Genomic DNA, 23,733 nt, shown 5'->3' on the forward strand with positions numbered 1-23,733 from the left:
GTTGACAGATCCTCCAGAGATGCTTTTTCCATTCTTAGGAATCCAATATCTTTATGCTGGGTCACAAAATCACAGAATTTAAAGTCCAACAAATCAAACTTTACGCACATGCACTTGCATGCATGCCGAGTGCAGATCGAAGAGTTAGCTGAATTAGTATGAGCAGGCAGTAGTGGTGTGATTCATGGTGTTCTGGCAGATACTGTAGTCATTTGTCACCATGTATCACCTGTCAGCAGTAGCAAGCAGGATGCAGCGAATGAGCTTGTGCATGAAACCGAGAGAAAGAGAGGTAAGATGAAGAGAGAGTGGCACGCAGCAAATGTGCTCACTCTTTTATAAGGCAACATGGACTGGCTATCTTCAAATTAAGTCATTAATCTAAGACAAACAACCCGTCAGTGCAGTGCATTTAGGATTATATACACCAGACCAGCCAGCCACACAGTATCAGACATAACAGCAAAACACAGCTCACTCTGTGCTGTTCCAGTTACTTTGGTCTGTTAAGTCAAAATCAGTAGTTGGAATTTAAAGCATTTGGTTTGGGCAGATAATACTTTTGGGAATGGTTTTATTGAAGGAATGAACTGATAATTAGGGTGCAACACACTCCCTGTCTTGGGTGTAAAGTTATAAAATGAATTATAAATAATTCACCATTCTGAATTGTTATCAGAAGTTCAGAGTATCAGAGTTATCAGAATAAAATTGGTGGTTGGTTGACCCGAGATTATGCACTCACTCACAGAATTCAAAGTCCAATTGGTCCATAAAAAACTGTTATATGCAAAATGGAGAAGACAGAGTGATGGAGTCATACTGGTTTACCAACAAGACCATGTCCTTTGTTATGAGATACTATTTCAGTTCTGTGTTATGAGGCTGACAAGAACTGAAGCCATCCTCCACACTCCTTTACCAACACAAATGAAACATGGTCTAGCACTTGTCATATTCACCACTGCATCTCATTTGGAAAAAGATTTCTCACACCCACATTTATGAGGGTGGTCAGTGGGTGAGATGGGGGTGACTGCATCATGGTGGATGTGATGCTGCTTGCGTAATGCAAGTTGTAGGTGGTTTGTGAAAAAAAAAACAAACTGCATTGACACAAGAGGTGTCAGGCTCAGCAGGCTTCTAGCAAATTAGCAGATGACCTACTACACCCATAGCCTGTAATATCTCTCCCTCCTTTTATCCTTACGAAGAAGAAAACTTACTTCACTGTAGATGTGACATTTTAAACCTTGACTTTAGTGTAACACTGTATTGTATTAAATAAACAATTACAATACTAACTGTGGCACATGGGTGGAAAACTACCCGGTACTGCATTGTTTCTTCACAGTCAGCAGTCATGAATATCTGAATTAAAATCATTCCATTGTGTCCAGAGGACCTGTGTTTTCTTTAAAATAAAAGTTTATATCACCCGGCGCAGGTTAGGGACTCTGCTTTAGGTAGTGTTTCAAGGTGGGTAACCTGCTGGCCCTATGACATTTCTTCTCATCTCTTCCTTCTGCTGTTACACCAAAACCACCTTTCACAGGTGATCCTCCTCCTCCTCCTCCATCTTCTTCTTCCTTAGCGTCGGCCTGTAACTTCCTGCTGGTTGTCTTCTCTCTATGTACCAAAAGATGAGAGTGAGAGAAGTACAAGAGGTGATGAAACACATCACTTTACACAGGAAATTTGAGTTTGACAACATCTTTTCTGTATGACTTTAACTCTGTTCAATTGATTTGAAGGATTTTATTTTTTTTAATTCACTGATTAATTGTACACTTTATAGCGTGCATCACCTGTTAATGCTGTGCTTCAATGAGTTCCTCAGTTTGCCGTCTAGTGCCCTCTGCGGCTGAGTGGAGTAGTGTCGTCTGTGAGCTTCAAGAGTAGAGGAGAGCTGTGGGAGGGAACAGTTAATTTACACTCATTACAGGAAGTTAACACCAGACCCATAAATATGACATTGTTGCTGTAGGTGCTTTTAATGTATAAATGAATGTAAGAGTGTTTTCGCCCCCATCAGGCATTAACCAGTCATATGCTGTCACGTGTTACTTCAAACATAATTTTGTTTCTAAAATGTTAAGAGAGAGATGTGGCTGAGTGTCCTTGCAGCTGCCTTAACTTCAGCCCTGCAGAAACCAGCTCTGTCACACCATAAAGCAGAAAGTTCTCGACTAAATTCTTTTTTATTGAACAGGGACTCACCGATTACAAAACAGCTGAGAAAACAGCACAAGAGGATGAATGAGAAATCTTAACTAGACCTGAAAGAGAAGAGTTAGAGAGCACACAAGTCTGTCCTATTGGGTGCACTATCCTTGTTGCACTTGTCTTGTCTTTGGCAGCAGTTCTTCAGTGAATATGATTCAATGATTCGTAGCAAGCAGACTTGGACTGAGAGCTACTACAGGAGTGATGATCACCACTCTTGACATGGATTCAGGGGAATGCTTACTTTAGCAATCTCTGAAAGATATGCCCGTCTCTCATCATTGGTTTTATGAAATGCCTGAAATTAGAAAGAGAGAGAAGCCATCAGGAAGTCTCCAATGTTAATGAGTAACAAATTACAACAAGGGATTACAGGCTGTGCATGCTCTGCGCTAAACCTTCATTCAATTAATATCTTTCTGTTAGTTGAGCAGAACAATAAACAAAGAACCAAATTGCTAAACTAAGAGCACATTGGTCTGGTCGTAGCAGCATGGGACAAAGGTCAGGCTTCCATTTCACATCAGTGGTTGTTAAAAAAAATTAAGAATGCAAAACTAAAATGTCAGACAAATCCTTTTTAATCCTCTGCTAATGATGGTAATTTGTAACTGGAATATTTATTCCCTGTAAAATTTTAAAGCTGCTTGTATAAGAAATAATAAAACATAAATCTCTTTAACAACAGGAACAGTTGAGGCCCGCACCTTTCCCTCCTGTTCAGTTCTTAGATGATAGTCCATCAGCTGACTCTGGAGGTCAGACTTCTCCTCAGTCAAGAGCTTCAGCCGCTGCCTCAGGGTCTCCTGCAACAAAGTGTAAATGTGTTGTACTGCTGTGTTGTCTAAATGACAGATTTGTGCTTGAATTAGACTGTGCCATCTACCAAGATCAAGCAATAACAGAATAGGTTAGTGTAGAAAACATGAGTACAAGAATGGATTAGCCTCATACATTATTCAAAAACACATTACAGCTGAGACACACCAAGGTTGCAAGAGATTTATAGGACAGCGCAGAGAAATGAGACCTGGTGCATTTCTGGGTTTAGAACAGTCTCTACCTTTTTATGTGATCTCAAAATAATCATCTGTCGTCAGCTGTAATGAGTTTCACTTTAGGCAGTGGGTTTATAGATGTAACTTTTGTACCAGTTTTAAAGAATGAGTCTGGCAAAGAACTTTCTGAACAGCTAGAGCCGAGTGTTAAATTTCCATGTGTGCATTTTAATGTGTGTAAAATTATTCATGAGTGCACTGATTCTATGTATTCATACACAACACAAGGAGTTTTTATACACAGAGGATATTCTGTTAAATTACTTCATTTACTGATGCTTGGTGCAGGAGCTGTATGACCACTGATGCTATTAAGCTGCGCCTGCATCATCAGCGCTGCATATGTTCAAGCAAGACATTGTGATTATCTTTTATGACTTATTAATCACACATCACTGTTTGTCCTCACATTTACTCACTGCACTAATGGAAAAAGGATCTAGATTCTTCTCACATACTCAGTCTGTCTTAGTTTCACAGTCACAGTTTGACTACAGATCTTCAGTTCTCAATCATGCGGTCCCTCCATGGCTACACTAATGAGCGTCTGTTTTGTGTGGGGTTCATTCATGTGTGGTGTGTGTTTGTGTGTGTGTGTGTGTGCGCATTAAAGCATTGTAATTAGCATGCATTACTCTCCCATGGATTGTAATCCTGTGATTACAGTGCAGTGATTAAACTCTGGTTTATTCAGCCTGCATCAGCAGGCGGATGGAGGCTGCCTGGCATGAAAATTTTCTCTGTCCTGCCCACCTGCTCCCCTCATTCTGTGTCTCTGGCTCTCTCTGCTGGTGTGAGCTTTTATCCTTTTTACAGTGGGTTCCATAAATCTGAGATTACTTTCTCATTCACTTGAATAAGAAAGTCATCTTAGATTCTGTACGCTACCAGATCTCTTGTAGGTAAACTTTAAATCTTTTTCTTTTATCTACATTTGGAAATATAAAGTCACAATCTATCACCAATACAATAAAACAGATCACTCACTACTGTCATGTCATCATAGGATCGGATGGAGGCCAATCGATCTGTAAAAAACAAGAGTGTGTGAGCATTATGTATAAATGCATTAAAATGCATATGTATCACATATATATGTCTGACTTTATACAATGATTAGAGTCTTTGGGACAGTGCTTTCAAGAAATATTTAGCAAAACAGGTCATTCAAATATTATAATGTAGAATTTGTACTCTAGCTTTCAAATGGAGACATGTAAATTAAATTACCTGATGCACATCCTACTCAAGACCAAACATACAGAAATTTCGTCAAATGATCCTTCTCAACACCCTTTTTCTTCCAGAAGAGACAGAAGAGCCGGACTAACTTTTGCTTAAATTGGCAGTGTGTCAGCCCGCCATCATCCGGCTCTTGTGCCAGTAAAACTTGACAAACGTAGCTGCTGCACTAAGAGCTGACTCCAGCCCATAAACATACCCATGGGGTTCCCTCGTAGGTCTTCAAGTCTCTCATGAATGAGTGAAATCTGTCTTTCCAGCTGTCCGTTTAGCTCTGTCTGTGTCTCATACCTCGTCTTCCACTCATTTTCTGTTAAATCGGAATAAACAGAGAAAACTGTCACATTACAGAAAACAGTGAAGCTGACTGGGACCGGCTAATCCTTCATGATATGACTGGTTCACATAATTATGATAGCCTTCCTCAGTCCACCAATCCATGGTCACTGGTTGGTGTTTAATAAATCTTAGCTCCAATTTGCTCTGGTTGATATTTTTCCAGCCACCATTGTAAAAGAGTGTTATTCTAAAGAGCCACTTGTGTGCAGCTGGTTAAATCTGTGTCTCCTTCAACAGTCCAACTAAAGACGAACATTTGAGCCAAATGTGATTACATTTCCATTTCCAGGGCTCACCTTCTCCGTCCACACTGTGCAGTCTGTCCTGCAGTTCATTCATCGTCCTCCGCAGGTCGGACACGGACACCTGCAGCATTTCTCTGCAACACAGAGCCGGACGGTGCTGCGTTTGAGAAAACGCCACTTATTCACATGAAAACCTCGAAACAAAGACGAACTCACTTCATCTCCCTCTCCTGCTCCAGCTCTGCCTGCAGACGGCCCAGGTCGTATTTGCTGTAGTCGCTCTCTCCCGACATGTTTCTGGAAAACTTCGCACCGGCTGAGGAAAAGTTTGTGCCCGGCCGTTTCCATGGAGACCGCCGCTTCCGGTTTTTGTTGCAGGAAGTAAATAAGCGAATTTCCGCGGGAGGTTAAAATTTAAAACCTCAGCATTAATAAATCTGTAACGAAATGGACCTACGCTTACAAAACCTTTGTATTTACGACCACTTTTCACTATATAAAAATTTTTAAATCACTGTCAAGTAGTTGATTGTTTTTGATTTGGCCTTTTATTGTGACACAACCGACCAGAAGACACAGCTGGGCGCTCATCATCATCATCATCATCATCATCATCACCACAGATCCACATTTTCATACTAGCAAAGGAGAAATTTGAAGCAAAATGGATTTAAATATACTGATGAAGAAATAAGTATTTTGTGTGGTTTAATTCCAATGTATTAATATGGGAGCGAAATCAAACCATGTACGTTCAGGTATTTTGTGAAACTAATTCAGAATAGAATTTGTGTGTTTGTTTGTTAGGGCTTTTTTTTTTTTTTTTTTCAATTTTAATGGTCTGTCAGGAAGCAGTTGATTTATTATTCCAAATAGAAAAACCTCCATAAGAGCAACTTGGATATCCCTTGAAAATTATTCTTTTATAAACAGCTTACAGGCCTATTCTTTACTTTTTTAAAAACAACTTTCATACAGATATTAAAGTAGGTCATATCCAGCTGCGGTTATAAATCTAGAGGACATAATTAGACTGGGAAAACCAGAATCAGTTTAAATGGGCTGTATCTACTAAAAGTCTTGTCATATACAAAGCACACAGAAAATATATGTTATATATAAATATACAATGAAAAGTTTACAATATTACCACAAAACGCCACAATCTTTACAACAATGTAACCAATGTTAACATATAGCAATATAAATAACACTAAACCACTTTGATGTCACAAAAATTTTTTTAGAACCACAATTAATACAAGAATAAAAATATTGACTAATTTTATGTGGGGGGAAAAATGCAAATGAGGTAGTCACTCGTCTTTTTGACACCTTCCAGTAAAGCATTGCAATCTATTTTTTCAACTTTTTCTCTTCTCCTGCTCTTCTTTCTCCATCAGTCTCTGCTTGATCTTCTTGTCTCTGCACACCCTTCCCTTCAGCTTCTGCTGACTGTCCCCCATGGCCTTTGACCATGACTTTGGCTGTCTCCTTCCCTGTTGTCTTCAGGAAGGCTTTGATGCCCAGATTGTCAATGTTGTGTGCAGCCACACCAACATTGACTACAGACTTCAGTGCCGTGTCTGTAGCTTGGCTTGCATCATCACCGTACCTTCACCATGAATAATATGGCAGAGTTAGGAAAAGAGTGATTTGATGTAAGAAAATAAATAAGGAGCAAGTTTGTCATATTTGTTCTGTTGCCATACATGCCAACACACCATAATTAAAAATAAACAAAAACATAGCCGTGTGATACAGTGCAGCAGTTTTATTAGTAACGAAGTGAAAGAAAGGCCTACAGATAGCAAGAACAGCAAGAGCATTGCCACCCAAAAGAACCAGATAGTCAGATGTAGTTCAAATGGACAGACCTCAAAAGACACCAACCAGAGAATACAACTACACCAAGTCAAAAAAGAAACCAAAACACATATTGTCCAGATATTAATAAATCCAAAAAGTCAATTTATGTGTAAGTTGTATTAGTTTTTAATTGCATCTAATTTTGGTTTATTTTCTGACTTGATTGATTGAATGATTGTGTTAGTGAGAAGAAGGTACACAGAAGGGTTATGCAGGGTCAGTAGTTATTTAACAAGTCGTTGCCTTTATTTCCCAGTGGAGTCATTTGTTGCTGGACATTTTTAATAGATTCTCTAAGCCCCTAAATCTGAAAAGAAATAGGCGTGAAAGCAGATCAGTTTCCCAGCATACCAAGAAGACAGTAACAGAAAAGATTCAGAAACAGGCTCAAGACAAGGTCTATGATAATTTATGAATTATTAGAAATTTTCTTTTGATCAAGAAGCAGAAATTGGAAATGTTCAAGTACATCTGTGATAAAATAACTTTTGCTTACTTGTACTTCACAGTTGTGACGGTCTCGTCTACAACACTTTTACCAACAAGCTTGGCGCCGGCCTCCAGACTCGACCAAACAGTAGAGAAACCTGGTTTGGATGCAAATAAAACACTGAGTTCCTCGAAACATGTATAATAAACAATGTGGGGAGGACTACGAGCATGTACAAGGATATATGAGGATAAGATTATCCCCTGTTGGCGTATACCTTGTACACCGCTGGCTGCCACTAATTTGGCTCCATCCACGTTGGAGGCCTGGCCTTCTTTGCTCTTCTTCATAGATTCTGGGATCAGCTTAGCACCGTGTTTCTTCACATGGGGCGCCACCTTCTCAGCCACATGTCCTGCCACTGTACTCACTCCATCAACTGTACATATACACAGTTACACAAGGAAAGCAAACCATAGCCATATTAATTTACAACCCCAGAAACTAGAATCCAAAGAAATAAAAGTAAATCAAGCATTTACTTTCTAAATCTGAGTTTTCTTCAGCTTAAGGGTGTCATCGTAACGTAATCTTTTTAAAACATTTAAAACAAAACTTTGGACCACGTTCTTTGCATTTTACATGCAGATTTTTTGCATGTAATGTTTTAAGTCTTTACCCAAAAACTGGCTGACCCGTACAGCACCTCCAGTGGCCTGTTTCGCCACCTGCAGGCTTTTGTTGACTTTGGGGCTGACTTCTGAAGGCGTGTCCTCTGGTGTCATGTGGTCCCGGAGCTTGGCTGCTCCTTTTTGGATGGCTCTACCTGTGGCCTCTGCTCCTTTTGCCAACCCTTCACTCAACTTTGTCGCTCCTAAAAACAGAAATATTTTTAGTTGGCAAATGTACATCAGGACTGGCCTACATGGTTGTTGAATATCACTGTGCACCGGGAACGCTTGTTGCATTTGTAAACATCACCATCTAGTGGTAGTTTTTCTAGACATGTATTCAAATACTGTGTACTACTTTGTGTAAGGATATTTTGTTTAGATTTTGGGGTTGATTTCTTAGGCCTCACACACACCTGACAAAATTCCGTGGGACATCTTCTCACTCCATCCAGGAAGCAGTAATTTATCCTTCTCAGTTGGCACTGTCAGTCCTTTTTTGTCCTGTGGGGGTCCGAGAGGGACTTTCATACTCAGATTGACGACCTCTGGTTCTGCCCCCCCTGGGCCCTGTCAGGAAAATATCAAGTCAAATACTCAACATTTATTATGAGAGGGCAGATTATATATTTATTTTTAATGTGTATTTACCTAAATAGGTCAAATACAGCCAGACATGTTTTTACTCATAACATTAAAATAGTTTGTTGTGTGATCAGGCTGTTGCACTCCAGACAGTAATGTTTATAGATACACACAGTGTGCCAGTTTTATCTTTATCTCTCTGGGCTCTAGGAAGTACAAAGTGAGATTTCAGTTTTAACAGCAGCACACCTTATTACCAAAGGACAAGAAGGGAGCATTGCAAATACAAAATTATCTGTAGCAGTCAGGAACTTAAACAAACTCTGAATAGATTTTGAGACTTTGAGGCATCTCAGTTAGAAACACCCTAAACATACCTTACTGAAGCATTTGCTCCACCCACACACATTCCAGCCCATCTATCCCAACAGTAAAGACTGACCTGGATCCTCAGTTCTGCCAGCTGTGACAGGAGGTCCTGAAACATCTCTTGGTCGGCAGCGGGCAGTTCAGATGACAACACTATGCCCACAAAGCACCCTGGGGTCTCCGCCAAAGAGTCGGGGAACATATATATCCCAGAGTTGGCCAACAGCACTGGAGTGTCTGTGGTCAGTGGGTACAGCCAGTCGCACACCTTTTAATCACAAATAAACAACATAAATAAGAAGATTGGAAATAATGAAAGCCTCATGATTTGGACTGTCATTACCAGGGAGGTTGTATTCATTCTAGCTGATTGCTGAATGTAACCAATTTAAATTAAAATCACTGACATTCACTTCCACTATTCATGGCAACGACTTCAGACTTCAGAAATTTGACAGAAACCCTTCTGTTGACTCCTTATTCTCAACATGATAAGAGTTTTGCAGAAAATAAATCCCCGCCTGGTTAACTTCATACGTGAAAGGGCAGTTTAGTGTCACCTTATGTTGATTTATTTCTTTTGTAAAAGAAATACCATGTGTCCCCTGTGTAGTCAAAGATACTTTACAGGAGTTTAGCTGCATCAGGGCTCATTTCAGGTCATCCATATTGACATAATCTAGATACAGACTTGCTGCTGTATCGTGTCACTGGTATGCTGCCTGACAGAATGACCCCCGTGAGGGTGCAGGGCACTGACCGGCAGCACAACAGAAGCGCAGAGTCATCTGTTAATGGGCCTATTGTCTTGCTGGGAAACAAAGCAGGGCCAGAATACAGGAGAGCGGCCCACCAGCCTGGTGTGATAGGAAACGGAGTCATGGGGTAGACTTCAGTATACAGCGTGGCATAATACGTCTTTTGTGGAGGTGACAGAATATATTATTGTTGTTTACAAGTTTTAAATTGACTCAAAACAAGCATAATTAAATTGAAGTACCTGGCTGTCAGGGTAAGAGTTAGATCAGAGCTGATAAAGTCATACTTAGTGATGTGAGCTTTAGATATATAAGTCATAAGCACTTTTTGCTAATACTTCAAAACTAAAACAGGGATTATGCAGCGAGAGGTAGAGAAATTCTCCTTTAAAAAAAAAAATAAAATTAAAAAGGCATCAAATGCAACAAAACACCTCAATAAAATCCACCAAAGCTGCGTTTCATGTCACATCATTGAAATACATTTGTAAGTAAGAAAGAAAAATATAATGTTTTAATCTTTAAGAGCAGACAGACAATAATTTAATTGAACTGACTTCAAATTGCTTGATAACTATTTCAGTGAAAAATGTATAACTGATGAACCAAAAATGCCTAAAAAAATTCCTCTTTCTTGTTCTTCATGTGTACAATACAAACTGAGTATCTTTGTGTTTGAAATCATCGATTGACTTGATCTATCATCTATCTCATCTATGTTGGCTCCAGGAAGTGTTGCTTTTCACTGTTTCGTGAGGTTTTAGGCATCAAACGAACTGATAAATTAAGACAACTACACCATAAATAAAATGCAGCATGCAAGTTAATTTTTTTAAAGCTCAGCTACGTTTTACTATCCCACGTGCTTGTGCTGTCAAACTCAATCTGTTAGGATGGATGAGAATACATCACCAAGGCAACAGCATCATTCGTAAGCAGAAAATGACTCATGTGGACCAAGTTAATGACTCAATTTATTATAAAACTGGCCTAATACTGATTAAGTGATTTCACCTGGGGAAGCCTGGTGTTCACACCTCCATAGGATACAGAGAAAATGCTGTGCTGACACTTCAGACATTCAAGTTATGGTATAAAATTATGACAACAAACTGTAAACTTACATGTAGGAATGCTGTTGGTGCTCCTGCTGCCGAAACCTTGTTTTCGCTGTCATATGCAATGATGCGAAGGTACCCTGGGTTTGACAGGGAGCTGACCTGTCCGTTGGGTGCCACAAAAAACATCTGCACCCCCGTGGGAACGTAAAGCAGCTCGATTCCATCTTGTTTTGACCTTGGTCCAGTTGGATTTCCTGACTCGAGGCCACCTCCAACAATACCATAAGCCAGGCTGCGGTGGCCATCAGTTGGGATTGGTGTGTACGCTGGAGGCTGGTCCCCCGACTGAGCCATCGGGGCCACTGCAGGGAGTGTGCGTCTGGGTGGAAGAGCGGGGGAAGCAGGTCTGTCGGGGAGTGTCGGTGTTGTGTCCTGGACGGTGGGGTGTATGGTGGGGTACAGATGATGCAGAGGGCTATGGGTAGGCTGAGGTAGACCAATCAACAGTCTGTCCCTCTGGCCTCCTGTTGTCAGCTGAGAGGTCTCCAGGTCAGAAAGGTGGGTGTTGACAGTGCTCAGAGTGTTCTTCATTTTCTGTTGAAGCTGCCTCGCCGTGTCCCAAGCCACTCCCTGGTGCCTCTCGCCCCCGGTGGGAACTTGCACTCCATGAGTAAGGTGCTGTTGGCCCTTCTTGTAATACTCCAGGGCTTTCGCTCTATCCCCGGCCTCTTCAGCCATCAATCCACAACTGAGGCAATGATACGCCAACTCATACTGGTCCTTTATGATCAGCAGCTCAGCAGGCTCAGCCATGCTGAGAAACACACAGGGTGTAGAAAGAAAAGGGTGGACACACAGTCAACTTCAAGTCATCACCAAAAACATGTTTCCACACTGTTATCCAAAAGGTAAATGTTAAATAGGAAATATTAAGTCATCAGCTGCCAACAGTTTCTATTCTAATTATTACCAATGACATCGATAAAAAGTCAGAACAGTGAGTGGAGAATGATGTACCTGAAATCAGGTGTGAACAGAAAAGGTCGGTGTGGTTTACACACACAGAGACAAACAACTTCGGTGTCCTCAGCACTGGAAGAGATGTCGTGAACGAGTCCCGAGAAGAAAGATGAGTTCATGTGAATAAAATGTCATTGTGGACAAACGGCCCGAGTGAAGTCACACCCACATCTGGTTTAACCTGAACAACAAGCTTTCATTCAGGCGGGACTTACATTAAAAATATCTATATTGATGCATTCCTGTTGTTACACAGCTTTTTATTGAATGCATGAACCAACAGGCGTTAAAATGACACATCTGAAGTTTCACTCACCTTCAGCAGAACTTCACGAAGGAAATAAACCTGAAAATTTACCGATGTTTTCCGAGGGACTTCAATTCACTTTCCGTGACTTCTTCTGTGTTTTCAAAGCTGTGAAAATGCCCCTATGTATATCAACATGCGGTCCAGTTTTCTACTTATTAAACCTGATGAGCAGCAGAATAATCAGTGTGTCAATTAACGGCTTCCGGCCAACCCTTTCAAAATAAAACACACAGCCGCAAGCATAAGTAATATTCGTTTCAATAAAAACTTTATTTAGAACGGCATGTGGTATTACACACAGACATGACATGTGGTAAATAAAGTTAATAAAAATAAAATTATTCATATTTTTAAAAGAACTCTACAAAATTAGTCCATAATTCATGATTAAACATGAATTTTGTTGTGTTGACATACCAGCCTGAACAACCTCTTGCATAAATATCAGCAAGTATTAGATGCATATCGTATATGTAATTGTAAATATAAAATTTTTACATTTGCCTAAACCAAAAGAAAAAAGGTGATAAAGTGTGCTGAGGGGAGCGGCATGTATGGGATTGGCAGTACAATCAGTTCCCAGTCTAATTATGTCCTGTCAGAAACGTCAGAAAAAGGGTGGAGATGTGATTCATAAGAGAGGCAGAACAGCTGGTGAAGTGATGCATGAAACATGAGAATATCTGTAAATAGAGAGATGGCAGAGATCCAATTACAGGTATAATATTGCGCCCTGGGATGCATTAACAACTGAGACCAGCTACCAACAGCTATCAACAAGCCTAAAGGCCCATAGTTTAAATAGGTTGTCTTAGAAAAACTGTATTATCAAACAAGAATTTATGCCTTACTTTGAACTCTTATACTTTTCCCGGATAGCCTGGTGTGGATGATTTGCCGCATTGATGTGTAGCTTGTGGAGGTCAGTCAGGCACGGTGCAATATCAGCCATGGAATAGCCAGTAAAGGCACACAAGGGACCAGGCTAAGAAATGAAAACAATGACTTTAAAAACAAAAAGTCTAATGCCTAATGATAAGATTAACTTTTAGCATTTAATACAATGATCTGAATGAACATACCCAGAGAGATTTATTTACAGTGTAGCTGGCGAGGCAGTAGGCTCCAGCAGCCACTAAGGATGGCTTGTACAGCAGGAATGGTTCAATTTCCAGTAGGCTTAACTCAGCTATATACTAGAGGCAGATAAAAGGTCAATCAAGGGAAATGAAAAACTATGCTTGTAAGGGCAGTTGTTTGGCTTTCCCTCACCATGGCCAGGCACTCTGTGGTGGCACAGATGGAGTGGATGGACATGAAAAGGCGAAGGAACTGGTTTGTGGTGGGTGCGGCCATCTTGAAGGCCAGCGCTCTCAGGAGAACATGCTCCATTTGAATCAGCTGCTTCTTGGTGTAGGTGCTGTCTGTGATGTACACGAAGTCATTCAGCTCGGGAGGGAAGATCTCCTCATATTTTCTAGGCGGTGAAAAATCAGATATCAAAAAAAAAAATCACCATCAGTTAGGGATAACTCACCACTTCATAAGGTATTATTCTTTCTATGAGTGTTAGACTGGACAGTAAAAATATCACTTAGAAACCTAAACGTGTGCTTACGAAGCGACCAGTAATGCAGCTGTGCCAACCAGCTGCAGCTTGTTCCGTTTTACGTATGTTGTGCAGGAGAGAAAACGGTCCAAATAGTTGACAGCAAGATGCAGCGTTTCAGAGCGAAGCTTGTACTCCGAGGCAACCTCCACCAGCCAGTCCACCAAGATGGCCCGCATCCCACTGGTGATCTCTGGATGTTTCTCTAAGTAGCCTGGCAATGACCTTAACCTCAGCTGGTATCAGAAATGAAAGTAGTTCTTGTGAGCTATTTGCATCAGTATTAGTTCACAGCCGCAATGTATTTAATGCTGAAACATGATAGAAAACATTCATTGCTCATAGTTAAGATAATGTCACACTTCACTCTCCCTCAGGTGGCAGTGAATTTCCTCTGCATAATCAGACACACACAGCACCTCCTCTGACATCATGGATTCATCATTTTCAGACCGTAAAGAAGCATCTAGACATGAACCTGCATGAGTAAACAGCAGCTGAGTGATAACCATAAAGGCAAAGTCAGAAGAACATCTTGGTAAGCTTGACAGATGTTTTTTGCAGAGGGAAAACTCACTTGAACTAAGCTCCAGCAGGAGTCTTAACCCTTCGTTTTGCAGGGCACCAGTTTCAGTGTCTCTGTAACGGCTGTCTGAAACCACTTCTTGACCAGAGGCTGCAAGAACAACTTCACAAGCCTCTTCAACATACACATCATGGCTGGAACTGGAGGTACAGCCAAGAAAGTTGTGCTGAGAGCTGTCTGAGAGCGAACTGCATTTGTAAAATTGACTTCCCTGTGGTGAAAAACGAGTAAGCATGAATGTCAAATGAAGCCAGAATGTGACAGTTCTGTGAGGGGGCACTGAAACGAGAATCACTCAGATTTAATGCCACCGTCTGCATCATTCAGCCTTACTTTGCTGAGAGATCGGCCGCGCTGCTCATTCTCAGACAAGACACCGAGCACCGTCCTCTGCTTGGTTCTCTGCAGCTGTGAAGCATCGCTCTTGCCTGAGGGTGGACCTTTTACTTTGCTGATGTGACTGCCAAAGTGGGCAGTTGTACTGAAGTTCATCTTAAATGAAGAAAGAAGTTAGAAAAAGAAGAAGAAGAAGAAGAAGAAAGTAAGCAACATGGTAAAAGCAAGAGCAAAGCAACAGGGATACAAACTGAATTTTAAATTTAAGACACCTAAATCATTACATATACACCCAAAAAGGCATTGCATTGCATTCCAAAACTTCGGTCCCTGGTCTGTAGAAACTTGTTCCCAGCATGTAGGAGTCAGGAACCAAAAGAGGCTGGAAGATACATTTGAATGGTTGTAAAATGATTGAAAATGCAGGCAATTAGAAATGAAGCAATTTGGACTCACTGTAGGTACTGGATTCTTCAAATTGGGGAGAAATTTAAGTCACATCTCAAAGATGTACACTGAGTAACTGGCAACAAGTCATACAGAAAAGACTGCTTTACTTTTCAGGATTAAAAAATAAAAAAGTTGGAGCCCACAGCTAGTTATGTAAGAAATATGGTTCCCATAACTACAGCAAAACATTTACAGTTAATAATTAATTATTACATCAGAAAATATCAGAAAACATGCACAGTGACTTCACTGGGATGAGTTCGAACAACTTATTTGCATTTAAAATCCCAAAGTTCTTCAATGTACTACCAAATATAACAGAGAGGAACATGCAGTCATCACATCTGAGAGGATGGGAACAGTAAATGTTTGACAAATCTGTTTGAATGAAATGATTTATTAATTATGGGAATCGTTTTCTTCATCCTTTACCTGCTCTCAGATGTGCAGGTAAAGGATACAAGCAGAAACAGAAGAAATTTGTTCCAATTTTACGCATGTCTGGGAAAATGTGTGGGAAAACAGAATTAGCTTTTTTTTTTTTATTATATATATATTCAGCAATGAAATAAATTTTCAACAGACTCGGTGAAATGAGGTGCTCAGGTCTGCTATAAATCTCATCAGTTCCGGTTGTCTGGTGTCGACGGGGCCGGAAGCATCATTACCATGGTTACAAGGATTTATGAAAGGCCATGGAAAAGAAACACAATCTGAGACAAACGAGGAGAGAAAACACCTGCAAACTCAACGTGTGACTTCAGTGTGGCACAGAGAAAAGTCTCCTTTAACGATTTCTGCATTAAAATACGTTATCAGCTGCCAAAGAGAGCCGGACATCACCGCAACCGATCCTGAGGTGACCGCAGACCGCCTCAGCGGAAATAATAATAATAATAATAATAATAATAATAATAATAAGTTCACGACAAACAGCAACCTCTGGCTGTGAGTAAAAGCCACTTACAGCGTCTTCCTGGAGGTGTTGTCCGCGGAGGAAGTTTTCTGCAGGTTACCTTTTGAAGTGATCAGCTGTTTTCCTGGCGGCCTCTTCAGCCAATCACGTGTCCAGACGCAGACGCTGCCGGTGACGTCAGACGCCGACATCCCAGTTTGGCTTTACCTGAAACAGAGAGAGTGCTGGGATCAGACCTGATCTCTTTATGGACCTGAGTCCTCCAACATGACTTCACATGACTCTTCTTTTCATCTGGAACAATACACACACACACATATATATATATACTGCACATCCAAATGTTATTCTCAGCGCACAAAGTTGCCATGTTATGACCAACACAATGGTTTAAAATGTCCTCTTAAAACAGCAATTTAGAAATAATACGGCAACTTTGAGACGCAATCATGATGGCATTAATTTTATTTGGCACTCAACAGCTTCCCATCTCATGCAGCTTTAAAACAGCCGCATGTTGCAGATTCTTTAAAACCAGCAGAGACTGATCCGAAGAAAAGCTTTTGTCTACACTACCAGTCAAAACTTTGGACACACTTTCCTATTCTTTTGAACGAGATTGTGTGTTCAGACTGTTGACAGGTAGTGCACGTGTCATGAAACGACACACTGGCTGCTGGTGAGTCGTCGGGCAGGAAGTGTGGTGATAGGATGGGCTTTAGTTTAGAAGGCAGCATGTAGAAGTGCCGAGTTGGCTTCCAGAGCTGTGTTTGTCTAGTGTCAGTGACAAGAGTGGTGACATCACGGAGTCCGCTGCCTGTGGTTTGATGCTCAAAAAAAAAAAAAAAAACTACCAAAAAAGACAGATGAAATAATGAAGAGCCAAAACATTGTGATAAATGGCTCATTTATCCAGAGCTGCACACCGCAGTGTTCTGCAACTACGCTGTATCTCTGTCCCGTTTGTCTTCCTGTTTCAGTCACTGGAAACTGCTCCAGGGTTTGCATCACATGTTATTATTAAAGTGGTGCTGCATGTTTATCATACTGGTGATGGTCTGCTTGAAAAGATGGATTTTGTTTTTAGGCCACTAACTGCCCGGCTGTTCAAAATGCAGATCACTGAGGAGGAATGCGTTGCTTCTTCTGGATGAATGTCCAGCTGTCAGTTATATCTGCTGCTGGGGTTAAATGGTGAGCTGTAATCAGTGGGGGAAAACTCATAATGGAGAAAAAAAAGGAGACTTGTCTCCTTTTAATGAGCAACAGGGCCAGTCAAGAGGAAAATAGCACGGGAAAAGAAGAAATACATTTTCCTCAGCATTCTGTCATATCATTTTAGTCAATAACACTTACAGTGCAAAACGGACCATGCACCTAAGGATAGTGAAAATATTGTTCATCGTCTGATATAACAAAGTCACTCTGTCTGAGAGACACCTGCAAGGAAACTGCAAGTTCTTCATCGTCCATCAGGTGGCAGACTTTCTCTTCAGTGGTAAAAGCTGATCAGCAGAAAAGCCACATCATATCAATTACATGTTTTCTTCGTTGTCAGATTGTCATATTATGCAACCACATACGAGCAGAGTCTAACACTGGGGCTGCAGACACATTAGCAGAAATAACAGGAATACTTCTGGATATATGTATCAGTGATCATGTGACTACGTGACCCTGTTATGTCTAATTCTACAAAACATCACAGAACCTTTGCTCAGCCAATCTCCTCAGGGGAGGAGATGGTGCAAACCATTGAAATATTCAGCTGATTAAAATACAGCCGTGACTCTTGCTCCAACTTAAGCGTGTATCTCCCTTTGACTGCAAACCATGTGCACTGTCTGACAAGACTCATTATTATCAGTTTGATGATTGTTATCATTATTATTTGACGGAGGACCACAGGGAGTAAAGCAGAGGGGCAGGTATATGGATTTGGGAGGAGTCTGGGGCATTAACTGCAGTCTTGACATGGTGCTGCCTCTGCTGAGCAGCTCCAGCGGAGCGATGAGGGATTAAGGATTCCAATTTGCAACCTTTTGGTCACAAGGTTGCTTTTTGAACTTCCTGCCAACCATCAGATCCGATATTTTCACAACAGCTGGATTTGATGAAAGGCTCCTTCACATGTGTTGTTTTTTTTTTATATGATGTATTTACCATATTTACCCTCATTTACCCAGAATAACATGTTTAAAAATTTACATCTAATCTGGTTGGATTATAGTTTTATGCAGATGTGGTGTTTTAGTGCAAATGCCAGATAATTAAGAAAACAAATGTGAACGCTGTCTATATTAAGAGGTACACCCCCCCCCCCCAGAGGTTTTATAATCATGCAGTAATCCATAAATTACTCCCCAGTGGAAGGTTAGCTGGTAGGAATACATCTTTAATTAGGCAGGTTCAAAGCATTTCTACCAGAGCAAAACCACAAAACGAATATTTTCAGAGTAATGTTTCATGATTTGCACGTGAACTTTCACACCACAGCAGAGAGAAAAAGGTAGTCATATATTTGCTTGACTGAAACTTTCGATTTAATTCAGGTAACTTCGTAATGCCAGTGCCACAACAAACATAATAATAATCACGTACTATGAGCATGATGTGCCAATGAGCTGTTTAGTCTCTCCCTGTTGCATCTCTAGACCAATATCAAAGCTCTACTGGAGAATGCTGGAGAATGAATTTTTAAAATCATGCGACACAATATTGCTTGGAATCAATTTTGGTATCACGGGGTAAACATCATGACAAAATAGCTGCTTTCATTTGAACAGAATCAAATTTTTTGCAAGATTACATGCGCAATTATCTGGAAATGAGATCATGAAGTCAATGATGATGATCAATTCTCTCAGCCGCTCTTCACCCTTTTCTTACGGAGCTGCCACTGTGTGTGTGTATGCTGAGCACAAATTCGCAACACTGTGCAGCTTTTCACCTTGTTAGTGTGAAATTTCGGTCTGTGGAGCTGAAATAGATATCAATACCAGTTACCCCAAGTGCAAAGGCTGAGAGAGACACAAAAACCAAAAAAAAAAGGATGAAATAACAGAGGCGGTTCAGTGTGTAATTTTCTCTGCGACAGATAAGATGCAATGGAACTTTGTTCTACCACAGAGCCAATGAAATATCCTCACCTATCTGGTCCAGGAGAGACAGAGGAGGAGGTTGCCTGCTGTGGCTATTTTCTCCTCTCAGAGTAAAATCGATATCTGTCCACATTGTGCTGAGCGGAGAGACTGAGTCATGTACGCACACATTCATACCTACTCACAAAAACACAAACATAGCACCTGCTCTGGGGACACAGAGGCTTGCTGTCTTCCTCTGTCCTTTTCATTCCCTCTTCCTCATTTCCACTTAGTCCCTAAGCAGACGCAGATTGCTTTTGACAGATAATGTTGGGCTGCTGCCATTTCATTAGCCTGATGCATGGTGGTGGCACGCTGCGGCCAGATGGGCTGAAGGTTTGAACTTCACCTCTATGATATTGTGCCATCCAGGAGTATCTACCCAACTGAAGATGGAGATATCTCATCTCTTAGCTCCACCTTCGTTAACTTGGTTTGCCCCTGTCGGGAGTGAGCATGGCTGAGCTCAAAAAGTGCTCCATCAGTGTTCGTTTACCCAAAAAAAAAAAAAAAAAAAACACAAAAAAAAAACTGCAGAGCAACCTGGGAGATAATAGATTTATCCAAGTTTCCCACCATTGTTTGCAGGAAGAGAAGTAGATAGAGCACAACTGGAGCCAAACGTAAGACTCAACAGAATCCCTGTGGCATGTTTTGGGGGAGATTTGTTTGCTGATGGTACATTTAGATGCCAGGAGAGCTATTTTCAGTCTCTTGTGCCCACAATCCTCGATTCTCATCGTAGCATGAGATGAGGTAAGTAATTGTACAACCAGGTTTGTAAACGGTCTGGGAAAACACATCATCATGCATTACAATATTGTTAGATATTTGGACGATTTCAACTCTGACAGCTCAGGAACCTGCTGATCCAGTGGAGAGTCTTGTATTTTTGGTGTAGTCTGCTCTCCTTCTCTGTCAGTTATGCATTACACGCACATGTGTGCTTGACAAAATAAGTCAAACACCCCATGGAAAAAAATTTTGTGAAGGAACTACTTGCTGAGAGCTTCAGTTATTGTTGCGTACATATGGCAAGAAGGTATAATATGTCCCCCAGGCATGGTGTCTTTTTCAGGGCCGCCTGGTCGCAACAGTGGCTTGCTACTAAAACATCTGGGCTGGGGAAAAGTGATTAACAAACTAATTTCAGGACAAGAAATGACAATGAAGCAAAACAAAAAGGTGGCTTTCTACCTCTTGAGGTGGCTCTTTGCCACCAAAGGAATGAAGTTTAATTTTGAACATGTTATTCTGTCACAAAAAGTGCAATATGTTGAAGGCCAATTAGCAACATTTAATTGTGCTAAAAAAAATAGCTGGCAAATAGTATTTATCAGAGTTTTCAAAGCAACATGAGTCAACCAAGAGAACACCACAGAGACCAAATCATCCGTGCCAAATTGCAGAAGAGCGTCAGTGTACTGGAAAAATAATTTAATATGTGGAGTGGAAGAGTTTGGAAACCTCCAGCAAACAACAACAAACTGCATCAAAAATGGGTAGTAGCAGATCACAAGTTCCAGTCATTTTATCCATCGCTGACGTGACCTACATTTCTTTGTTTCTCATGTGAAGGTCAAATGTTTCACAGTCTCTGTCCTGGAATTATTCTTTGTTTAATGATTTTCATGAGGATCAAAGAACCTTTTGTTGCAGAATATGATGTGAAAATTTCGTGCCAATCTCTTCCAATAAAAGGTCCATCGCTATAATGAGTGAGGGGCATGAAAAGCAAATGAGCTCTGAGACACGCGGTGTCAAGTCATGCTGAGAGCTCTTATTGGGCCTTTCTAATGTTGGCACAGTAAATTATGCTTATCATTTTTAAAGATGTGATTATTTCTAATTTAATGTTTTCGATATAATAATATATATAAAGCCTGAACATAAAATTAGCAAATGCTTTAGGACACCGATTTTATCCCCAGCTGGACGAGCTGTATCCAGTTAAATGTTCTTCAGTTTTAAATTTGTCCTCAAAAGTAGACTATGACTCACACACACTGTTTAACCAATCTGTTACCACAGGGCCACATTTAATTTAATGGAATATCACTGCACGTCATAATAACGACACAAACCGCTGATGAAAGCTGTTTACATTTTGGGAATGACTGTGATTTTTTTATTTATTTATTTGTTGCCATAATTAACTATTCACTGATTCAGAGAGCGGGACGCTGAGGGAGAGGGAGGGAATGAGAGTGAAGTCAAACATTTCATTTTCATTAAACGACTGAAATGCAAAAAGACAAAACGACCCATTAATTACTCCGAGAGACAAAGTGCTGCATTGTGGTGTGTGGTGTGCTGTCTCCTCTTTACCTGCTATTGGTGAACTCGTGCATCTAACATCTCGCTGTGTCTCTGCTTCAACCACTGAGCTTATGAATTATGAATGTCTGAAAGAGTAGGGACTTTCTTTTTATTTGCAATTTAAGGGCCCTAAATCTTTTGGTGCACTAAATTATTCATGTATTCAAATGAATCTGACTTTGAGGACATATTTCCTTTCTTCTCCTCTTTCATGAATTTAGAGTGTACCCTTCAGTAGAATAGGGAAAGACTGTTAGTGCTAAAGGTTTTAGCTCAACAATGTTTTTTGTGTCTCTTGATCAGACAGGATGTTTTTGTACATTTGGTTCTTTAAATTCCTGTTTCTCTGCTCACGAGGGGAGTTTTTTTGGACACAGTGCCGACTTTGCCGCCCGCCTCTCTCATTGGTATTCTGGACAAGCACTCGCTTGTCAGGCTGCTGTCCTTTGTGACATATGCCTCAGTATGTTGTCTCTGCTCCATGCTGTCAAATCTGTAGAGGTCATTTACATTGGCATGGCACCGCTATGAGATGAAAAGCCGAAGAGCTCTGAATATTTACTGGCTGACGCCCAATTTTCAGAATAGCTTTAACAATGATCAGAAATAACGCTGCTGAATATCTTGGAAACGTGGCAAAATATGTCATGTCCTCCTCATGTCTCCCCAAGATTTCAGGGTTGCGATAATGCTCATCCATAGTCTTAAATTTAGCTTTTGCAAGCTTCATTCTCAGTGGGGTGCTCTGCAAAGTGGTTCAGATTACCAGAAAGATGTAAAGCATATCTGATTCTGCACCCAAAATACTCTGAACTTCTAACCTATTTGCAGCCAATATCTCAAGACTTTCCTGTCCGTTATCCCGGACTTTAAAGATATTCCCATGAGCTGAGCTGAATGAGTCTGTAAAAATCCCCAAACACACACACACACACACACAGACTTTTGCCCAAAATAGTCCCCAAATGCAGTTATACACCCCTCATTGCTGCATGTCTCTGCCTCATTAACATGCAGTGCAGACACTGGTGTCCTCACAAGGGCAATGCCAGGATGGCACCAAGTCAGAACTGGCTGGGATATCAGGGAATGACACAGAATCGACGGCCACTTCTTCGCCTTCTGGGATTAGAGACAAAAGCCAACTGAGGCCAACGCGCTTATCTCCATCCCTCAGTCCTCTCTCGCGTACATGCATGCACACGTGCATAGACAGGCAACATGAAAACATAAAACAAGAACTCTTAAGTTTACAAAGACAAGCTCTCGTACTCACAAAGACTTTATTAGCTTTGCCAAACACATTCCGTCTTTAGGAAAACGAGGAATTGAGTGTGTGAGTACAGACTTCTTGTCATTGATTTGTAAAAGGTCTTGCACAGCCTGATTAGTAAAAAGGAGCTCAGTGAAAATATTCACTCAATGAAATGATGTGCAATATTCCTCTCTGCTGTCCTTTCTCCCGTAGCACTATCAACACCACTCAAACTGCCTACAGTGTCTCATTAAAATATTTACTAACATCTTTTTTTCCCCTTTCGGGTGGTTCGCAATGAGAGAATATTCACACACAGATATATGCACATCAGATGAATCGAAGACCTCTTCAAACTCCTGTCAAATCTCTGTGTGAAGTACACATGAAACCCGTCCGTGTGATGTTAGCGCACCCCAGATTTGGATGTGAAATGAAGTAATCCTCCTCTTATCGCTCCCCCCTCTCTCTGTTCTTCACTGCTGCTATTTCCCTCTGGCGTTTGTGTCAGCGGGCAGATGGCAAAGGACAGAGGCATCTGCAGAGGAGGAGAGGGCACCTTTTCCCCTTCGCCGTCACCTGTCGCAGGGACTAGCGTCATCTGGTGCACAATTAGCACTTTCACGAATACCATGAAGGTGCTAACAAGCTCATGCATGAGATTCAGAGTCACACATAAAATTTATTTTAGATCTTAAAGAAGACTGATCCTTATTTGGAACGTTTCATTCTAAAATTAGCTACTTACTCTCACACTGGTTTTTTAACTTCAAAGAAAAGAAACATATATCAACCACTCCCCCAAATAACTGAAGATGTTCTCTAATCTGTGCCAATGCTGTTAAAAAAAGTATGAAAGCTGTTGACAGGATGGAGATTATTTTAAGTCATGGAACAGACCAATATGTTTACATCTCAGAAGCTGCTGCTGATGCA

At 40.8% G+C, this 23,733-nt stretch overlaps 3 protein-coding genes across 4 annotated transcripts; all 3 read right to left on the bottom strand.

The window, feature by feature from the left end:
* Positions 1–1,448: 1,448 nt before the first annotated feature.
* ccdc169 (coiled-coil domain containing 169) lies at positions 1,449–5,403 on the bottom strand. Its single transcript, XM_029520109.1, has 8 exons — positions 5,327–5,403; positions 5,162–5,244; positions 4,726–4,836; positions 4,272–4,312; positions 2,934–3,032; positions 2,471–2,524; positions 1,809–1,909; positions 1,449–1,629 (listed from the first exon to the last, which is right to left on the bottom strand). The coding sequence occupies exons 1-8, from the start codon at positions 5,401–5,403 to the stop codon at positions 1,449–1,451; spliced, it is 747 nt and encodes a 248-aa protein (XP_029375969.1).
* Positions 5,404–5,909: 506 nt separating this feature from the next.
* sparta (spartin a) lies at positions 5,910–12,291 on the bottom strand. Of its 2 annotated transcripts, none has more exons than XM_029519502.1 (9): positions 12,190–12,290; positions 11,871–12,054; positions 10,917–11,667; positions 9,108–9,302; positions 8,497–8,650; positions 8,089–8,283; positions 7,687–7,848; positions 7,476–7,566; positions 5,910–6,725 (listed from the first exon to the last, which is right to left on the bottom strand). In XM_029519502.1, the coding sequence occupies exons 2-9, from the start codon at positions 11,990–11,992 to the stop codon at positions 6,467–6,469; spliced, it is 1,929 nt and encodes a 642-aa protein (XP_029375362.1). In that variant the 5' UTR covers positions 11,993–12,054; positions 12,190–12,290; the 3' UTR covers positions 5,910–6,466. The 2 variants fall into 2 exon arrangements, with proteins under 2 accessions (XP_029375362.1, XP_029375364.1); XM_029519504.1 differs by lacking the exon at positions 5,910–6,725 and adding an exon at positions 6,760–7,286 and having other exon boundaries at positions 12,190–12,291.
* Positions 12,292–12,636: 345 nt separating this feature from the next.
* On the bottom strand, positions 12,637–16,271 carry ccna1 (cyclin A1). Its single transcript, XM_029519721.1, has 9 exons — positions 16,132–16,271; positions 14,712–14,859; positions 14,370–14,589; positions 14,155–14,270; positions 13,802–14,028; positions 13,456–13,660; positions 13,266–13,379; positions 13,035–13,168; positions 12,637–12,866 (listed from the first exon to the last, which is right to left on the bottom strand). Exons 1-9 carry the CDS (start codon positions 16,269–16,271, stop codon positions 12,815–12,817), a joined length of 1,356 nt encoding a protein of 451 aa, XP_029375581.1. The 3' UTR covers positions 12,637–12,814.
* Between the last annotated feature and the right edge of the window lie 7,462 nt (positions 16,272–23,733).

Source organism: Echeneis naucrates, chromosome 14 (genome assembly GCF_900963305.1).
Source record: "Echeneis naucrates chromosome 14, fEcheNa1.1, whole genome shotgun sequence".
NCBI classification, from domain to species: Eukaryota; Metazoa; Chordata; class Actinopteri; order Carangiformes; family Echeneidae; genus Echeneis; species Echeneis naucrates.

Excerpts from the sequence above, each read along its gene's own strand:
- sparta (XM_029519502.1), bottom strand. The coding sequence starts at position 11,992 with ATGAACTCATCTTTCTTCTCGGGACTCGTTCACGACATCTCTTCCAGT. Across the intron at positions 11,668-11,870 it reads CTGTTCACACCTGATTTCAG|CATGGCTGAGCCTGCTGAGC; the intron begins GTACATCATTCT and ends TGTGTTTCTCAG. Across the intron at positions 8,651-9,107 it reads TGGCAGAACTGAGGATCCAG|GGCCCAGGGGGGGCAGAACC; the intron begins GTCAGTCTTTAC and ends TTTTCCTGACAG.
- ccna1 (XM_029519721.1), bottom strand. The coding sequence starts at position 16,271 with ATGTCGGCGTCTGACGTCACCGGCAGCGTCTGCGTCTGGACACGTGAT. Across the intron at positions 14,860-16,131 it reads AACACCTCCAGGAAGACGCT|TACAACTGCCCACTTTGGCA; the intron begins GTAAGTGGCTTT and ends GATGAACTTCAG. Across the intron at positions 12,867-13,034 it reads GAAAAGTATAAGAGTTCAAA|ATATTCTCATGTTTCATGCA; the intron begins GTAAGGCATAAA and ends CTCTATTTACAG.
- ccdc169 (XM_029520109.1), bottom strand. The coding sequence starts at position 5,403 with ATGTCGGGAGAGAGCGACTACAGCAAATACGACCTGGGCCGTCTGCAG. Across the intron at positions 5,245-5,326 it reads GAGCAGGAGAGGGAGATGAA|AGAAATGCTGCAGGTGTCCG; the intron begins GTGAGTTCGTCT and ends TCTGTGTTGCAG. Across the intron at positions 4,313-4,725 it reads CCTACGAGGGAACCCCATGG|ATCGATTGGCCTCCATCCGA; the intron begins GTATGTTTATGG and ends TGTTTTTTACAG.